This window comes from Nicotiana attenuata, chromosome 6 (assembly GCF_001879085.1).
Source record: "Nicotiana attenuata strain UT chromosome 6, NIATTr2, whole genome shotgun sequence".
Classification (NCBI taxonomy): domain Eukaryota; kingdom Viridiplantae; phylum Streptophyta; class Magnoliopsida; order Solanales; family Solanaceae; genus Nicotiana; species Nicotiana attenuata.
Genome location: NC_031994.1, coordinates 12986258 through 13003797, shown reverse-complemented (window position 1 = coordinate 13003797; position 17540 = coordinate 12986258). Strand labels below are relative to the sequence as shown.

The 17540-nt window shown below is 40.8% G+C and overlaps 2 protein-coding genes across 2 annotated transcripts; both read right to left on the bottom strand.

The window, feature by feature from the left end:
* On the bottom strand, nt 9086-9469 carry LOC109227642 (uncharacterized mitochondrial protein AtMg00810-like). The gene has a single exon (XM_019392842.1). The coding sequence runs from the start codon at nt 9467-9469 to the stop codon at nt 9086-9088; it is 384 nt and encodes a 127-aa protein (XP_019248387.1).
* On the bottom strand, nt 14904-16469 carry LOC109228178 (peroxidase 27-like). The gene is made up of 4 exons (XM_019393350.1): nt 16176-16469; nt 15891-16079; nt 15635-15800; nt 14904-15515 (listed from the first exon to the last, which is right to left on the bottom strand). Exons 1-4 carry the CDS (start codon nt 16386-16388, stop codon nt 15109-15111), a joined length of 975 nt encoding a protein of 324 aa, XP_019248895.1. The 5' UTR covers nt 16389-16469; the 3' UTR covers nt 14904-15108.

Sequence of the window (17540 nt, the reverse complement as noted above, 5' to 3'; positions counted from 1 at the left end):
TACGGACCTCCGAATTCACCTCCGATCGTGCTCCCAACCCCATAATCACCATACGGAAGTACTCCAGACTCGAAATCCCAAACGGACATCGATAACACTGAAATGCACTTCAAGCCAAACTTATGAAATTTCTTCCAAAATGCTAACTTCCACAATAGGCGCCAAAACGCTCCCGGGTTATCCAAAACCCGAACCGGGCATACGCCCAAGTCCGAAATCATCATACGAACCTGCTGGAACCTTCAGATCCCGATTCGGTGTCGTTTACTCAAAAATCCAATCCTAGTTAATTCTTTCAACTTTAAGCTTCCGAAATGAGAATTCTCTTTCCAAATCAACTCCGAACTTCCCGAAATTCAATTTCGACCATGCATACAAGTCATAATACCTGAAATGAAGCTGTTCATGGCCTCAGACTGTTGAACGACACGCTAGAGCTCAAAAGGACCGGTCGGGTCGTTACAGAGACGTCACCAAGTTCAAAGGACAGTTCATCGCCCCGCCTATCGACGAGCTCTTCAGGCCGAACTATGAAGGGGTTAAACAGGGAAATTCCAATATATGCATAAAATGAACATTAGCAGATAGCAACGTTCAATACTCTCCGACATCACACTCTCCAATACAGATAAAATTAAGCAAACTGGGACTCATCCAGGAAACACATAAATTAAGAAAACTGGGATTCACCCAGGAAATACACAGGTTAAGCAAAACTGGGACTCCCCCCAGAGGACACCCAAAACTCTCCAAAAAATTGGGACTCTCGATGGGTTAACATTTCGACCAGCACGAAATAACACCCCTACGGCCAAGGGCCATCGCCAAAAAAGAAGAGTTCGACCTCGCTCGAATTATAATGGATTAACATTTCGACCAGCTCAAAATAACACCCCCACTTTCCTCTTTGCGTTCGCGAGACTCCCTTCGCGTTCCCGAAGAAGGAAACCAGATACCAGCAACCGGCATCAGCTTTTTACCCAAATTCAACCCGTTAACCACCCGGAATCCACTCGGGGGCCTCCCCAACCAATCATTTCTCAAAACACATTACGAACTTGCTCGAGGCCTCAAACCACATCAAACAACACTAAAATCATGAATCGACCTCCAATCCAAGCTTTATGATCTTTAGAATTTCAAACTTCTAATTTCGATGCTTAAACCTATCAAATCACGTCCGATTGACCTCAAATTTTGCAGACAAGTCATATTCGACATTACGGACCCACTCCAACTTTCGGAATCGGATTCCGACCCCGATATCAAAAAGTGCACTTCCGGTCAAACTTCTCAAAAACCTTCAAATTTCTATCTTTAGCCAAATGACTTCAAAATGACCTACGGACCTCCGGATTCACCTCCGATCGCGCTCCCAACCCCAGAATCACCATACGGAAGTACTCCAGACTCGGAATCCCAAACGGACATCGATAACACTAAAATGCACTTCAAGCCAAACTTATGAAATTTCTTCCAAAATGCTAATTTCCACAATAGGCGCCAAAACGCTCCCGGGTTATCCAAAACCCGAACCGGGCATACGCCCAAGTCCGAAATCATCATACGAACCTGCTGGAACCTTCAAATCCCGATTCGGTGTCGTTTACTCAAAAATCCAATCCTAGTTAATTCTTTCAACTTTAAGCTTCCGAAATGAGAATTCTCTTTCCAAATCAACTCCGAACTTCGCGAAATTCAATTTCGACCATGCGTACAAGTCATAATACCTGAAATGAAGCTGCCCATGGCCTCAGACTGTTGAACGACACGCTAGAGCTCAAAAGGACCGGTCGGGTCGTTACAGAGACGTCACCAAGTTCAAAGGACAGTTCATTGCCCCGCCTATTGACGAGCTCTTCAGGCCGAACTATGAAGGGGTTAAATAGGGAAATTCCAATATATGGATAAAATGAACATTAGCAGATTGCAATGTTCAATACTCTCCGACATCACACTCTCCAATACAGATAAAATTAAGCAAACTGGGACTCATCCAGGAAACACACAAATTAAGAAAACTGGGATTCACCCAGGAAATACACAGGTTAAGCAAAACTGGGACTCCCCCCAGAGGACACCTAAAATTCTCCAAAAAATTGGGACTCTCGACGAGTTAACATTTCGACCAGCTCGAAATAACACCCCTACGGCCAAGGGCCATCGCCAAAAAAGAAGAGTTCGACCTCGCTCGAATTATAATGGATTAACATTTCGACCAGCTCAAAATACACCCCTACGGCCAAGGGCCATCGCCAAAAAAGAAGAGTTCGACTTCGCTCGAATTATAATGGGTTTCGACCAGCTCGAAATAACACCCCTACGGCCAAGGGCCATCGCCATGAAAAAAAGGAAGAGTTTGACCTCGCTCGAATTATAATGGGTTAACATTTCGACCAGCTCGAAATAACACCCCTACGGCCAAGGGCCATCGCCAAGAAAAAAAAAAGAAGAGTTCGACCTCGCCCGAATTATGATGGGTTAACATGTCGACCAGCTCGAAATAACACCCCTACGGCCAAGGGCCATCGCCAAGAAAAAAAAAGGAAGAGTTCGACCTCGTTTGAATTATAATGGGTTAACATTTGAACCAGCTCGAAATAACACCCCTACGGCCAAGGGCCATCGCCAAAAAAGAAGAGTTCGACCTCGCTCGAATTATAATGGGTTAACATTTCGACCAGCTCGAAATAACAGCCCTACGGCCAAGGGCCATCTTCAAGAAAAAAAAAGGAACAGTTCGACCTTGCTCGAATTATAATGGGTTAACATTTCGACCAGCTCGAAATAACACCCCTACGGACAAGTGCCATCGCCAAGAAAAAAAAAGAAGAGTTCGACCTCGCTCGAACTATAATGGGTTAATATTTCGATGACATCTCGAAATAACACCCCCACGGCCAAAGGCCATCACCAAAAAAGAAGAGTTTGACCTCGCTCGAACCATAATGGGTTAATATTTCGACGACAGCTCGAAATAACACCCCTACGGCCAAGGGCCATCACCAATAAAGAAGAGTTCGACCTGGCTCGAATTATAATGGGTTAACATTTCGACCAGCTCGAAATAACACCCCTACGACCAAGGGCCATCGCCAAAATAAAAGAGTTCGACCTTGCTCGAATCACAACGAGTTAACATTTCGATGCTAGCTCGAAACACCATCCCGACAGCAAAGGGCCATCGCAAAGGAAAAGTTCGAACTCATTTGAGCCCTATAATGCCTTTGCAGCTATCGGCTGTCGTCGTGCTTTTTTTTTCCTTCTACTCATTAAAAAATTGATTCCACCACGAACCCCAAGTTCGACCTCATTCGGATGTATAAAAAAAAAGGGGGGGGGGGGAAGCGACTTTGCCTGAATCAACGACAGTTTGATCCTACACGAACGACTCAAGTCGAGTCTAACTTCGTCCAGAACAATGAAATTATGTAAACTCATTTGAGTCAAAGACTAATCTGCTTAAAGCAATAAGTCACCAGTCAATTCCGCCCTAAAAAGGCGAATTGAATGAGACTCCATCCAAACTCACGACGAAGTCCTACTCAGTCCGGTCAAAATTGTTTTCCCTAAAAAAATTAGGAATCCACTATACGAAGATCCGACAATTTACGCCAAAGATATGTAAAGCAAAAGGGGGAGAGATACAAAAGATTTACAATGATGAAAACTCCTTTATTTATACAGTTGCGCAAATGGCCGCAGATTATACACGGCTAAAACCGGTGCAGTACAAAAAAAAAACGTAAACAACGATAAACAAGAAAAGACAACAAAGATAACAACTTTTTTACTCGGCGCCATCACCGCCGTCCTCCTCATCGCCATCTCCACGAAACTCTCCCTCGGCATCAACATCTTTACCGGCCTCCGGTGTCGCGAGATCATAACCATAGTTAACACGAGCCTCTCGTGCCTTCGCCCGAGCTCCTTCATAAGCGGCCTCAGAAATAATGCCCACTTCCCACAAACTCTTGTATATGTCCCGCTGGGCTTCGTCATGAACCCAGAGTTCGTGCAAATGGCGAGGAACATCGGCGGAGGCGGATTCAACTTGGGCCAACAATTGTGCCTTTTCGGCCTCAAGAACAGCGACCCAATTTCCAAAAGTTGAAGCTTCCCGGTCAATGTCGCCAATACACTCTTCGAGCCTCGCCTCCTTGAGCGTAGCCGTCGCCCTCTCAGACTCCTGCTCGGATTGAAGGACACGGATAGTGTCCTCTAAAGACGCCGCTTTGGCCGAAGCCGACGCCCAGGCACTCTCGACACTCTCCAACTCGGAGACCTTTCTCTTCAGCTCGGTTAACTTCCCCATCCACTCCACACTCATCGCCTCGACTCTGGTGGCATTGAGATCCAGCTCGGACTGCAACGACCTAACCTTCGCCTGAAGATGCTCACACTCTGCGGCGACCCCTTTTCCCAACTCAAGTTCTTCGTCCTTCACACGAAGTTGCTCCTCAAGCTCGCTATTCCTGCGAATAGCCTGCACCAACTCCTGATCCCTCTTCTCCAGTTCCTCGCCGAGAGATTGATTACCGGTGTTCGCCCTTAACCGTTTGTGAATCTCACAGCACTTGTTGCGGTAGCGCCTATACTTCTCCAACATCGTCAGAAAAATTTTGGCTCGAGTGTCGGCCCTACGAGCACTTTCAATCTCCACCATGTACGTCTGAAAGACGAAAAGATTGGTTAAGGCCAGGTCGCCAAAGATGAAAAGAACATAAAATAAAGGAAAAACTTACCCCCAGGCCCATACCGGCCACTTCATGCATCAAATCAACATCACAGACGTCCCAGAGAGCCTCACTCTCGGCGGAAGAGCACAAAAGGTCAAACTGCGGTACCAAGTCTTCCGTATCTCCCAGAAGGTTAATCTCCGACGAGATTTCAAGTATACGGGACGGGCCTCCCGCATGTACCACTGTATGAGTAGGCCTTCCTCAAACATCCTGACATCATCAGGATCAAGGTCGGACTCAGACTTATGGTCATCGATCGCGACACCCTTCTCCCTTTTTGTGGCCGAGGAAGAAGCACGACTCGGTCAGGAAGACGAAGGCCCGCCCAAAGTGGCGATATCGTTCTCAGGGCCCTAACTCTCTATTACAGCAGTCTGTTTATCAGCGGCAGCAGCCGAGGCCTCCGCCGTCGGATTGGTCACGATCACCGGCTCTACCACTACGGGCGGGTTAGCATCACCTCCTATCGCAGACTCCATCAAAGAAATGCCGCCCTCTGAGCGTACCACGGCTGAAGAAGACGTTTCGATTTCCACTCGTCGTCTCTTTGACGGCCCTTCCCCGCCCTCAGCACGGGAAGATTCTCCCGCTGAGCGAGCAGTAGTATTCAGAGCCCCAGATTGGGAAATAGTTTTCGTGCGCACGGCTACGGCCGTAGATTCGACTTGAGCAGTCCTTGCCATAGGACGGACAACAGATCTTGGTACAGGCCGAGCAGAAGACGTCGGCTGACGAAATGCAAGCGGAGGAGTCCTCGCCCTTCGCACTCCGCCTAATAACGATAAAAGTCGTATAAGCAACAAAGCCAAATTGCAGTGGAAAATAGAATTTGCGGCAAGACTACTTACCAGTAAGGGGCTTACGTCCATATTTCTCATAAAAGGACAACCATTCGCGAACTCCTGCCGTATGAGGAAGAATGGCATTCCCCATTCGCGGATATCATCAACAGGCGCAGGGGGTAGTCTCGCGGCTGCAAAAGCAAAAATATTTCAATACTGCCCAAAGGAAAGCGTTCGACTATCATTCCGACAAAAGACACAAACTTATGTGTGAAGTTCCATCTCTCGGGGAACCCTGTGGAATCCGCCACAAGGTGCTCGGTCCCCACATAAAAGTAGTTTTCGTAGAAACAACGGTTGGCTCTATCGTCCATCTTCACCACCATAGTCTTCGTCCCTCGATGGCGCATGTGAATCATCGTGCCTCGAATGAGTTGAGGGGCAAAAATATTGAGCATGTGCCTCAGAGTGATCTCCCAACCGGCAAGCTCCGCGAACTTGAGTAGCATGAGGAACAGTTTATACAGGTACGACGAAAGTTGAGCCGGACACTCCTCATAGAAACGGCAAAAATCTACCACCAAAGAAGGGAGAGGAAGCGTATACCCGACAATGAAAGGATATGCGTAGAACGCACAATATCCTGGGTGGTCGAAATGTATGATATCATCTCCCACCGTCGGCAGCATCTCGACGTGGTGCGGAATCCCCCACCTAACCTTCAGCTCCGCAATCGCCGCCTCATTCATAACATTGAAATTGGTCCACGGCTTCCCGGGACGAGGCAATATTTCGGCCGCTATTAGAACCTCCTCATCCTCTACTACTTTTACTCCTCCGGGAACAAGAACATCATTTTCCGGCACCGAAACTGCGGCAAGATTGTCAGTGTGGGAAGAATAACCAGCCATTTGTCTCAATTAAATAAAGTGAATAAACAAAGGAACTAAGAGGGAAGACGAAGATGCCAATTGTTGACCAACAAGAGAGAATAGAAAATCTGAAGTATCGGGGAAGAAGAGAACTAGCAAAATTCTTTTGATAAATCAAGAAAGTGAACCAGTGGATTGGTGTTTTCCCCCTATTTATAGGGATATAATTGCCCCAAGCGGGAAACCCAAGAGTCGCCAATTAGCATTGATAAGGCATGAAACGATTCAATCCCCAGGAAACGTGTGCCATAATGGCAGTAACCATAAACGACGTTTAAAATCAACGCAATGTTTTGACTCCAAACGGACGCGACGAAATAAAGGCATCTTTGAAGCGTTGCGCCATCGCCTCGATCTAAGAACCTCGTGCAAGGCATGAACAGTCAGTTTTCTCCTAGCCTTCGAACCTACAAAGTCCGTCCGCCAAGCCCGCCAAGGGACGACCTCGACGGACAGATGGACTAACTGTATGGGTCAAAATCTGACCACAGTGGTCGACCAAGCTGGGACCTCGCCTAAATGGCGAAATGGAGAGAAGTACCACGACCAACCTCACTCCAATCATCGACAGTGTATGTCAAGTAAAAGCGGTACTCGAATAACGACGAAAAGACCGTCACATGAAGAACACGTTGGTCAAAGGATACAGTAAAGCTTCGAGAACTATATATAGAAGGGGGATTCTCGGAAAAGGGGGGCGGGACTTTTCCTCTCTACTCTTTTTCTTGCAATTTCTTCCTCCGAAGGATGTAAACTGATTTTTCTCTCTATCTCATCAAAGATGAGATATTTAACATCAATAAATATTGATTGTTCTTACTTTTCATTTAATGTATTGCTATACTTTTTTAGATTTGAAGTTGATTATGCTTGACTAAGATTTACCCCTTCATTGTCATTAATTGATTTAATCAAAAAGGTTTTAATATCTTTTGGTCAAACAGTTATAGCTGTCAAACGCATTAGGGGAATCTGCAACCAAATCCTCGGTACCCTGCCAATATAAACTGCTAATCATGTACATTTATCTCTGTTATTGACTCACTAAACCAATTTGCCTATTGACACTCTCATCTGCTCTTGAATATTTAATAGCACATGGCCAGAACAGGGAGATATGATTCACATAGCTTCAGATTTCATATGAACCAGTAAAAACAATTCTAGTATTCCAAATTCTCAATATATATATGTGAGAATCCTACATGTACATGAATGCATGAGATAATGAAAGGTCATATAACCATGTCACATACATGATGCATCATACACATGAATATCAATCAACATATCACACATCTGTAAAACCAGATTATGCCTCCTAGCCTTTTGCCAGACCGTCCATTGGGCACAAGAAGGTATTTTGGCACGGTATGTATTGCAATATGACCATCCATAGGTGCCAATACACTTAATTTCCTAGTTGAACTGTGTGTCGCGTCACGCGGTCCACAATCAACATCAACTTATACTAAGTTGAATTGAGTGAGCACTAGACCATCCACAGTCAGCTATGTCACTAATCTGATTGCGTTTCCTAAACTTCTAAACCCAATTCTATATTTATTGTCATAACTAGAACTCTTTTCTTTTTAACCGTGGTGTTAGAGCCAACTTGCGCGCACCTCAACAAATTCCCTAGAACCTCCCATAAGTAACAAGGTACCAAGTAACTCTTTTCATCAATGATTAGATAAATCACCTAGTGTTGTTGTCTTCGCCCATAATCGAACTTGAGATTTATGGTCCCCACTTAATTGACCACTATGCCTCACCCGTAGAGAGGATTAATTAGAACACTTAAAGTGACTCAAATACCCAATTTTGGAAATTTAGGGCTTTACCATAAATTTTTAAGTTAATAAGATTAAATAGTGACCATAATGATTCAAAAAGAAAAAAAGATTAAATCTTGTAGAAATCAATATATAATGACTCAAAAATTGTTGACAGCTATGGAAATGGCATTTGAGCTAGAACAGAGACGAGCTTGAGAAGAGAGAATGTGATTTTGTAAAATATCAAAACTGAATACAATCACTGTACACTCAGTGTATATATACAACTAACCTGCATTGTTAACTAACTTCTGGAACCTTCTAACTAACTGTTAACTTACTAGCTTAACTGACTAAACAAGATTAACCACCTACTCACTGCTAACTTGACTCTAGTTATATCATCTTGTTAGCTTTAACCATAGTCAACACTCCCCCTCAAGATGATAGTTGAATACAGATTCTTCACTCCAAGTCTTTGAAGCAGGTAATCATGTTGTGCCTTTCCCAAACCTTTTGTAAGGATATCTGCTAGCTGTTCATTGGTTGACACATGCTCAGTTTGTATCAGGCCCTGCATTATTCTTTCTCTTACAAAGTGACAATCTATATCTATGTGTTTTATCCTTTCATGGAAAATAGGATTAGCTTCAATTTAGATTGCAGTCTTGCTATCACACATTAGCTTCACTAGCAATTGTGCTTCAACTCCCAGCTCTTTGAATAGTCCTACTAACCAGATAATCTCAGTTGTGCAAGATGCCATGCATCTTTGACTTCCATGAGATTATAGCATCTCCAAACTTTACTAAGTACCCTGTTACTGATTTTCTAGTTTGTACACAAGCCCCCTAATCTGAGTCACAGTATGCCAGTAACTGATTGGTGTTCTGAGCAAGCATGAACAAGCCCAGACCTGGTTCCTCTTTAACATATCTTACTACTCTAAGGGCAACTTCCATGTGTGAAACCTCTGGTCTGTGCATAAACTGACTTAGTACTTGAACAACAAATCCTAAGTCAGGTCGAGTCATAGTGAGATAGATTAGTCTTCCCACAAGTCTCTGATAAGGCCCTGGATCCTTGAGGAGATCCTCTTGAGTGCCCTTCTTAACAGACTTGTCATATTCCTCAGAAGTGAGGTTTTGGTTGAACTCTAGAGGAGTACCTGCAGGTTTTGCTCCCCCTAAACCTGATTCAGCAATAAGCTCTAAGGCATACTTCCTTTGACACATAACAATTCATTCTCTGGACCTTGCAAACTCAATGCCAAGAAAGAATCTCAATTCTCCCAAGTCTTTCATTTTGAACTTGGTTTGTAAGTCTTTCTTTGTCTGAGTTAGTAGCTGTTGACTACTGCCTGTAATCAATAAGTCATCAGCATATACTAGTATTACAGAGATATCACAGCCTGCCTTCTTAGTGAAAAGAGAGTAGTCATAATGACTTTGTTGAAACCCCATCTGAACTAGATCTTCTGTCAGCTTTTTGTTCCATTATCTTGGTGCTTGTTTAAGCCCATACTAGGACTTATGTAGTTTGTAGACCTTCAGATTCTCCTCCTGTCTGGAAAAACCCTGAGGAAGCTGCATATAGACTTCGTCTACCAGATCACCATTCAGGAAAGCATTATGGACATCCATTTGATAGATGAACCAGTGTTTGGATGCTGCCAGGGCCACTATTGATCTGACTATCACTATCTTTGCCACAGGTGAGAAGGTCTCTGTATAATCCAGTCCCTCCTTTTGACTGTAGCCTTTAGCAACCAATCTAGCTCTATATCTCTCTATCTCCTTTGAGGCCTGGTACTTGAATATCTATTTACAACCAATAGGGATCTTGTCAGGAGGAAGATCAATAACACTCCATGTGTGATTAGCTTCTAGAGCATCAATTTCAAGTTGCATTGCTTCTACCCATTTTGGATCCAAAGCAGCCTCTCTGAAAGTCTGAGGCTCTTTGATAGCTGTGTATGCTGACAGAGCCTGCTTGTAAGGCAGCTTAATAGCAACATACAGCACATATGAAGCTATAGGATATTGACAAGTTCTTGACAGGAATCACATAATCCTGCATCCAGGCAGGTTACTTCCCTTCTCTAGTGGACTTTCTTATCTCTTGAGGAGGTGGAGTCTCAGAAGGTTGATCATGAGACTCTGAAGTGGAAGCATAAACTCAGTAAGTGAGGAAGTGGCACTATGCCGATGTTCTTCATTAGGGACATAAGAAGTAGCATGGTTTAGTTCTTGACATGCAGCAGAGAGATGTGAGGAGGCACCCTGTGAGTAGGCCTCTACAGCTGGTAGCAAGTCAAGAATAGGAAATATAGGGGTACTAGCATCCTTCATATGTTTGAAGGGAAAGAGATGTTCCTGAAATACTACATGTCTGCTCACAAATAAGGACTTGGTGTGCAGACTGTAGAGCTTGTATCCTTTTGTGTTAAAGAATAACCTAGCAAGACTGCAGGGAAGAGCTCTTGGTGCAAACTTATCATTCTCCTTTGGACTGGATGCATAGCATAGATACCCAAAAACTCTAAGGTGTGTGAGGGAAGGAGGATGCAAATAAAGCATTTCAAAAGGTGATTTGTTATATAACACTTTGGAAAGGCAGCCTGATAATAAGGTAAACTGCAGTGCTAACACATTCACTCCAGAACTTTAGAGGAACAACTGCTTGAAACGTGAGTGATCAGGCCATTTCAAGGATTGTTTTGTGTTTTCTCTCTACCACTCTATTCTGCCGAGGAGTGTAAACAAAGGAACTCCGGTGAATAATTCCAAGAGAGGAGACCAATGCTTTGAAGTCAGCACTAAAAAATTCACTCCCATTATCAGTCGTGAGAGCTTTAACAGTAGTCGAGAAAGTATTCTGCACTGTGGTTAAGAAGTTTCTGATGACCACTATAGCATCAGACTTAGAATTAAGAACAACCAAGTATATCTAGCATAGTCATCCACAATAGTGACACATCTTTTTCCATCATATGTAGGTACCCTATAGGGCCCCCAGATATCACAATGTACCGGTTCAAATATTGATTTAGTAGTTGTAGTACTCAACTGAAAAGGTAACTTTGATTGCTTTGCTACAGGGCACACAGTACAATGATATGAACCTACATTTTTCAATGCTCTAAGTACATCATGCCTTTTGATTACATCAATAGGAGCATGTCCTAATTCGAGATGCCATAGATGAGTAGATTCAGAACTAGTGTACTCAGAACTAAGGTTAGCTGTGTGCACACATTTATTTAACAATTGTGATTTCTGGAGTGAGTTCCCTTTCAACAGAAAGAGTCCATGCTCTTCCTTACCAATCCTCAACACCTGACCATTGTAGAGGTCCTGAAATATGCAGAAATCAGGGAAGAATGCTACTAAGCACTGTAATTCCTTGGTAAGTTGAGAAACAGATAGTAGATTGTACTTAAATTCAAGTATAAACAACACATCACTAATATTCTGGTCTTTAAGTACTGTAGTATTTCCTGAGTGTGATACTGTCACTACATTTCCTGTTGGTAATTGAACAGTACCTCTTTGATGTTTTGGTAAAACCTGATAATGGTTTAACATCTGTAGATTGGATGTTATGTGATTTGAGGCACCTGTGTCTACTATTCAGTTATGATTAAGATACTTGGATAGTAAGGCTACCAGAGTACCTGCAGCAGTAGCCTTGGAAGATGATCCCTCCTCAGCATTTTTGTTGAGCAACTGGATAATCTGTTGATATTGTTCTTGTGTGAGATAGGGTGCAGGTGGTGGAGGCTGAGAATAAGTGGCAGATTGAGGCATCGTAGATATCATAGAGTATTGGGGCATCATAACAGGTTGAGACACTACAGAATGATCTCCTCTACCATGTTGACCTGCATGTTGAACTCCAGCCTGCATCTGTGGCCCTTCTCCCGGCTGGTGGACATCAGCACTAACATGAATAGCATATAGACCAGGGGTTCCTCCTTTCTTCTTAAGTTTAAAATCAGCTGGATAGCCAATTAGCTTATAGCAATTTTCCTTAGTATGTCCTTTGTAGTGGCAGTATTCATAGTGTACTTGATTTCTCCTTTGTTTGAAATTACCTCCCGAGTTAACAGAGGTTCTATTACTGTAAAGAGCAGTACTCTCCATTGTCTTAGACACTTGAACTGTTTGTGAGAAATTTTCCTAACTCCTTTGACTTTCCTGATCCACTAGTAGAGAGTAAACCTTGTTGATACTAGGAATTGGGGACATCATCATAATTTGGCTTCTGGACTGTGAGTGTGACTTATTTAGGCCCATGAGAAATTGCAGAAGCCCGTGTTGTTCAAAGTGCTGAGCATACTTCTTTGATTCTGGACATGGAAAACCAGGGCAGGGCATAACAGCATCAAACTCATCCCAAAGATCCCTCAGTTTCAAAAAATAATCAGATATGGTCATGGTTCCTTGAGTCAATGTATGAATTTCTCTATGAAGATAGAGAACTCTTGAACCATTCACTTCATCAAATCTCTCTTTTAAATCCTCCCACACTTTGTGAGCATCAGATGCATACAATACACTACTTAATAGGCCTAGTCTAACTGCATTCATAATCCATGAGAGAACTACAATATTGGCTTTCTCCCATTGATCGTACAGTTCAGGTACAAATTTAGATTTAGGAAATCGTCCGTCCACAAAACCTAGTTTGCTTTTGCCTAGCAAACCAATCCTCATAGACCTACTCCACAAAGCGTAGTTATCTGATCTAGTTAATTGAAGAGAAATAAGAGTACTACCTGGAGTATCTGTTGGTTGAAGGAAGAGAGGATGATTGTGATCAATTGTGGGAATATTGACAATAGCAATTGTGCCATCACTTGTCTCAGCGGCCGTGACATTCACATCATCTCCAATCGTCATTGTTGTGCAGAGTTTCAGACCTAGATTCAACACTTGCAAACCCTAATTTCACCACGCGTCACTAGAAGGCAATTCTACAGGTCTTCTACAGAACCGAAGCAACACTAGAAATGGAGAGCGAAATTGAGTTAGTGATTGAGCGTAGATCGAGTCTCAAGGCTCTGATACCATGTTGAATCCATGGAAATGACATTTGAGCTAGAATAGAGACGAGCTTGAGAAGAGAGAATGTGATTTTGTAAAATATCAAAACTGAATACAATCATCGTACACTCAGTGTATATATACAACTAACCTACAGTATTAACTAACTTCTAGAACCTTCTAACTAACTGCTAACTAACTAGCTTAACTGACTAAATAAGATTAACCACCTACTCACTGCTAACTTGACTCTAGTTACATCAGTTTGTTAGCTTTAACCATAGTCAACAAAAATAGTGTAAAGGACCATACCTTTATCCATATATTGCTCATGGTTTGGGAGTTTCAAGGTGAAGCTTAATTGGTTTTGCTTAGCCTTTCAACTTAGCTACCCTTTTACTAACGACACAATTGTCCTTTTTTATTAAATGACACAATTGCTCTTTTTATATTTTTTAGGTTATACTACATATCAACGGAAAGTTCACTAGAACAAAGGGCGTGTTCTGGTACGACAAAAAGTAACAACTTGTTTACCAAACGATACGATTTCCCTCACTTATAGCGAAATTTATTTTCCTTACAATTATACTTGACTAAGAGTATTTCTTAAAGGCTTCAAAAAGTGCTGCAAGACTTAATTGTAATAACCTCCTCACACATATTCGATAATCTCCCTGAGGATATATACTCCTATGACTTGTAATATATTATAAATTTTAAAGTAGTCTTTTATTTCAACTCCGTATCAATCAAATAAATTCACATAAACTGAAACAGAGAGAATATATGCTAAGACACAAGCAGCTGCGATATTGGCATGTTGCAAGATATGAGTGGAGTGACTTTATGTTTTGGTCATTTGTTCGAATTCTATATCATTTGATTAGCTACGCGGTCTCTTCATATCAGCTATGAATAAAATTTACGATAAGATTTAACCAGTAACGTAGTCAGGAATTCCGTCAAGGGTGATCAAACTTTAAATAAGTCAATAATTTGTTTGTCGGTGAATGATGTACCAAAATTTTTAGATCAATCTACGCAACATTTAGTTAAATAATAATAAAATTTTTTAATAGAACTATAATTTTATAAATTAAAATTAAAATAATAAAAAGACAACATTAGAAATTTTACTAATAAAAGTAAGCGTAAAACCAAAGAAAAGAGAGAGTCTAGAGGATTTATAGTTTGTGGAGTGCTTTTGTTGAAGAAACTTTTGTAGAGCTTGACTTTTAAATTATAAAATTTATTTAAGAAATAACTTTAGTTAAAAAATTACTTTTAAGATTAGTTGTTCATTTCTAAATTTTAAGTTTTAAATGGAGGTCTCCGTGTAGTTTTGTCAAATAAAAAGGGCAAAACTTTGAACCCGTGAACAATACGTCACTTTGGACACCGTGAACCGCTGAACTGCCTCATTCAAATGTGTTAAAGGTGTTCAAAATATAATATATAGCATATAAAGTAATATTTAACTTATACACGCAATATAATTTATCGGCGAAGGGTGTGCGCTTGACCACCCTTGACATGAGCTGGCTACGCCACTGGCTTTAACCCCTTTATCTATTAAGAAGTAAAACAAAAGGAAAAGTCTATTAATCATGCATGCTAGTAAAAGCAAAACAAATTTAAACAATTTTATTAGTTACACGCTCAACCAACTGAATTAAAAATTTACGATACAATCAAGATTTACCACCATGAGGTACACTTTCCACAACTTATCAAAACAGGAAAAAGAACAAAAAAAAAAACTTATTCACAACAGAGATCTCATTGAGCATAACAATACGAAAGTGACTAAGCTTTTGTTTCTCTTAGTTTCTGAGGGCACAATGTTTTCTGATTTCGCCTGCTTTTCCAGTAAGGACTCCAATTTTGCCCATCTTTATCATTGATTCTCCAAAATCATTGAAGAAAGTGGATGCATAGGGATTTAGCTGGGACAAGACATAAGCTTTTGTTTGACTATCAGTAAGTAGAGCTGCATCAGATGCGAACAACCCTCTTCCTTTGCTAACCATGGTGTAATAGTCAGTGTCGAAACTCTTAAAACTTCCAGGGTCCATTTCGACGATAGTGGTCACATCTCCTGGCTTGCATTTGATCTTCAAACGACCTATGTAGTTTTGATCCATGTTTGGGTCCATGTCACCTTTGCCAGTGAAATTATACATGCGGCTTGAGAAGGAAAAACAATGTGACATCCCAATAGTGTGTCCTCCTATGAATAAATAAGGAAAACAATAAGAAAAAGGAACAAAAATGTTAAGGATTTTGGTTTCTTGAATTAATGTAACTCTCCTACATGTAGTTATTTTACTATGCAAACTATAAATTTACCTGATAAAACAACAAGGTCTTTTACATTTAGGCCCAAGGAACCAAATGTTGTTTTAAGAGTAGTGAAATTATCAAAAGGAGTTGGCAGGTTTCTTAAGGCCTCTGAGAGAATTGAGACTCTTCCATCTCTTCTTCCTAATGGGACTGCCCAAGTTGGTCCATTAATCTGAAACAACCCATAATATATAATGTTCAAAGAAAAATTATATTTAAAATGCTAACAAATAGGACCAAATGTACTATAGTAATTAGTTACCAGTTCAACAGCATCACGGGCTGCTAAAGCTAAAATATCAGAGCAAGACACAATGCCAGGACACTCTTGCTCTAGAGCAGATTTAGCAGCATCAATCACTTGGAAACCCCTTAGGCTTTGGTTGGGAATTGCATCTTTCTCAGCTTGGTTACCTTTGGTTGAATTCAGTAGCACTGAACCATCACATCCCTGCATGATTAAGTGATTTTTTTAGTGCATTCGACGTGAAAAATGTTAAACAAACATAGGAATATGATAAATAAGGCATAAAATTGCGGTGCTTACCCTAACAAAACAATCATGAAAATGCATTCTCAATAAAGGAGCAGCGAGTGTAGGAGCACGAGAAATGTAATGAGCTGTTGTCTGTTTAACAATTGCTTCCACATTTGGACATGTTTTTTTGTAGAACCCTACTTCCACTCCTTGACAATTAGCTACTTCTAAGACCAAAAAAATTTGAAGAATGAGAAATGAAAGAAACTTTAATGTTGCCATTATCTTTTTTGGACAAAGGATGATAAAAATCTCAATGTACTTTCTTGCTTGAAGTGATGATTGAGACACACAATTGCACGTCCTTTAAATAGGAAGCAGATGGTGATCATATTAATCCTTTGATTTGTATAAATGATAGAGCTAGTATTGAAAAGTTTATTTTAACATTTAGCAGTTAGCACCTTCTAAACTAAGCAATATTTAATGTCTTGTTGCTAATATATGCAAAATGGACTCACCAGAAAACAAAATATAATAAGAAAACAAAAAGGAAAAGACAACGAAGAGCTTTAATAGAATATCATGCTAATGTTGTGTGGTTGATTTGTTAACTGTTTTGATTCAGTACTCTATCAACCATATCAAGTGCCATCGACTCAAGAATACTCTAAGTGCAAATAAAAGTCAGATTTAAGGCTAGTTGAACGTAGTTTACCCCCAATGAATTTGGAATATTTGAAAGTCTTTTCGTGTTGCGGTGTATATAATTTAAATCCTTTTTCGAAACTATTTAATCAGAACATTTTTATTTTTGAAAAAGAAATATGGAACTCTTACTTCCACCCATTTAAAAGGATAATTTTAGTACTTTGCTTATATTTGACTTACATGACAAAAAACTTCCTTTATTTCTAGAGCTGGGAGTATACACTATTATATCTGAATGAATGAAGTGTCTCGCTGAAAATGAACTCAGTTAAGATGTCTAACTGGTCGTTGGGATAACTTAAAAGGACTGTTTATATATTTCGCTTTTAAACAACTCAGCATCTAAAAACCGCATACTGTATTTTCTTTCTCGCTCACACACATGCATATCACCTCTTAGCTATTGGTAAGACTATTTTTCATATCTTTCAAAGTTAAGCATTTTTGTTTCTCTCTCTATCTTTTTAATCATCTTGAGCGGGTAGGAGGAAGATGAAATTCTTTTCTTTTCTCTTTTTTATCTTTCTTGTAGAGAAAAAGTTAACTTTTTAGGAAAACAAATATTTCTGAAATTTTGGTGATAATAGTGGGAGAAAAATTACTTGAAACAGATCGAATAAAATAGCTAATAAACAAATGTCTGACATGTTTCATAAACTTGAATATCAAGTTACCGAATATCAAGTCACCGAATATCAAGTTTAGTAGCGTTGACATTTTAAT

What these genes read in the sequence shown, in the direction of transcription:
- LOC109228178 (XM_019393350.1), bottom strand. Translation starts at nt 16,388, where the DNA reads ATGGCAACATTAAAGTTTCTTTCATTTCTCATTCTTCAAATTTTTTTG. An exon ending in TTCATGATTGTTTTGTTAGG is followed by an intron (nt 16,080 to 16,175) that starts GTAAGCACCGCA and finishes TTAATCATGCAG; the next exon opens with GGATGTGATGGTTCAGTGCT. An exon ending in AGACCTTGTTGTTTTATCAG is followed by an intron (nt 15,516 to 15,634) that starts GTAAATTTATAG and finishes ATTTATTCATAG; the next exon opens with GAGGACACACTATTGGGATG.
- LOC109227642 (XM_019392842.1), bottom strand. Translation starts at nt 9,469, where the DNA reads ATGTGTCAAAGGAAGTATGCCTTAGAGCTTATTGCTGAATCAGGTTTA.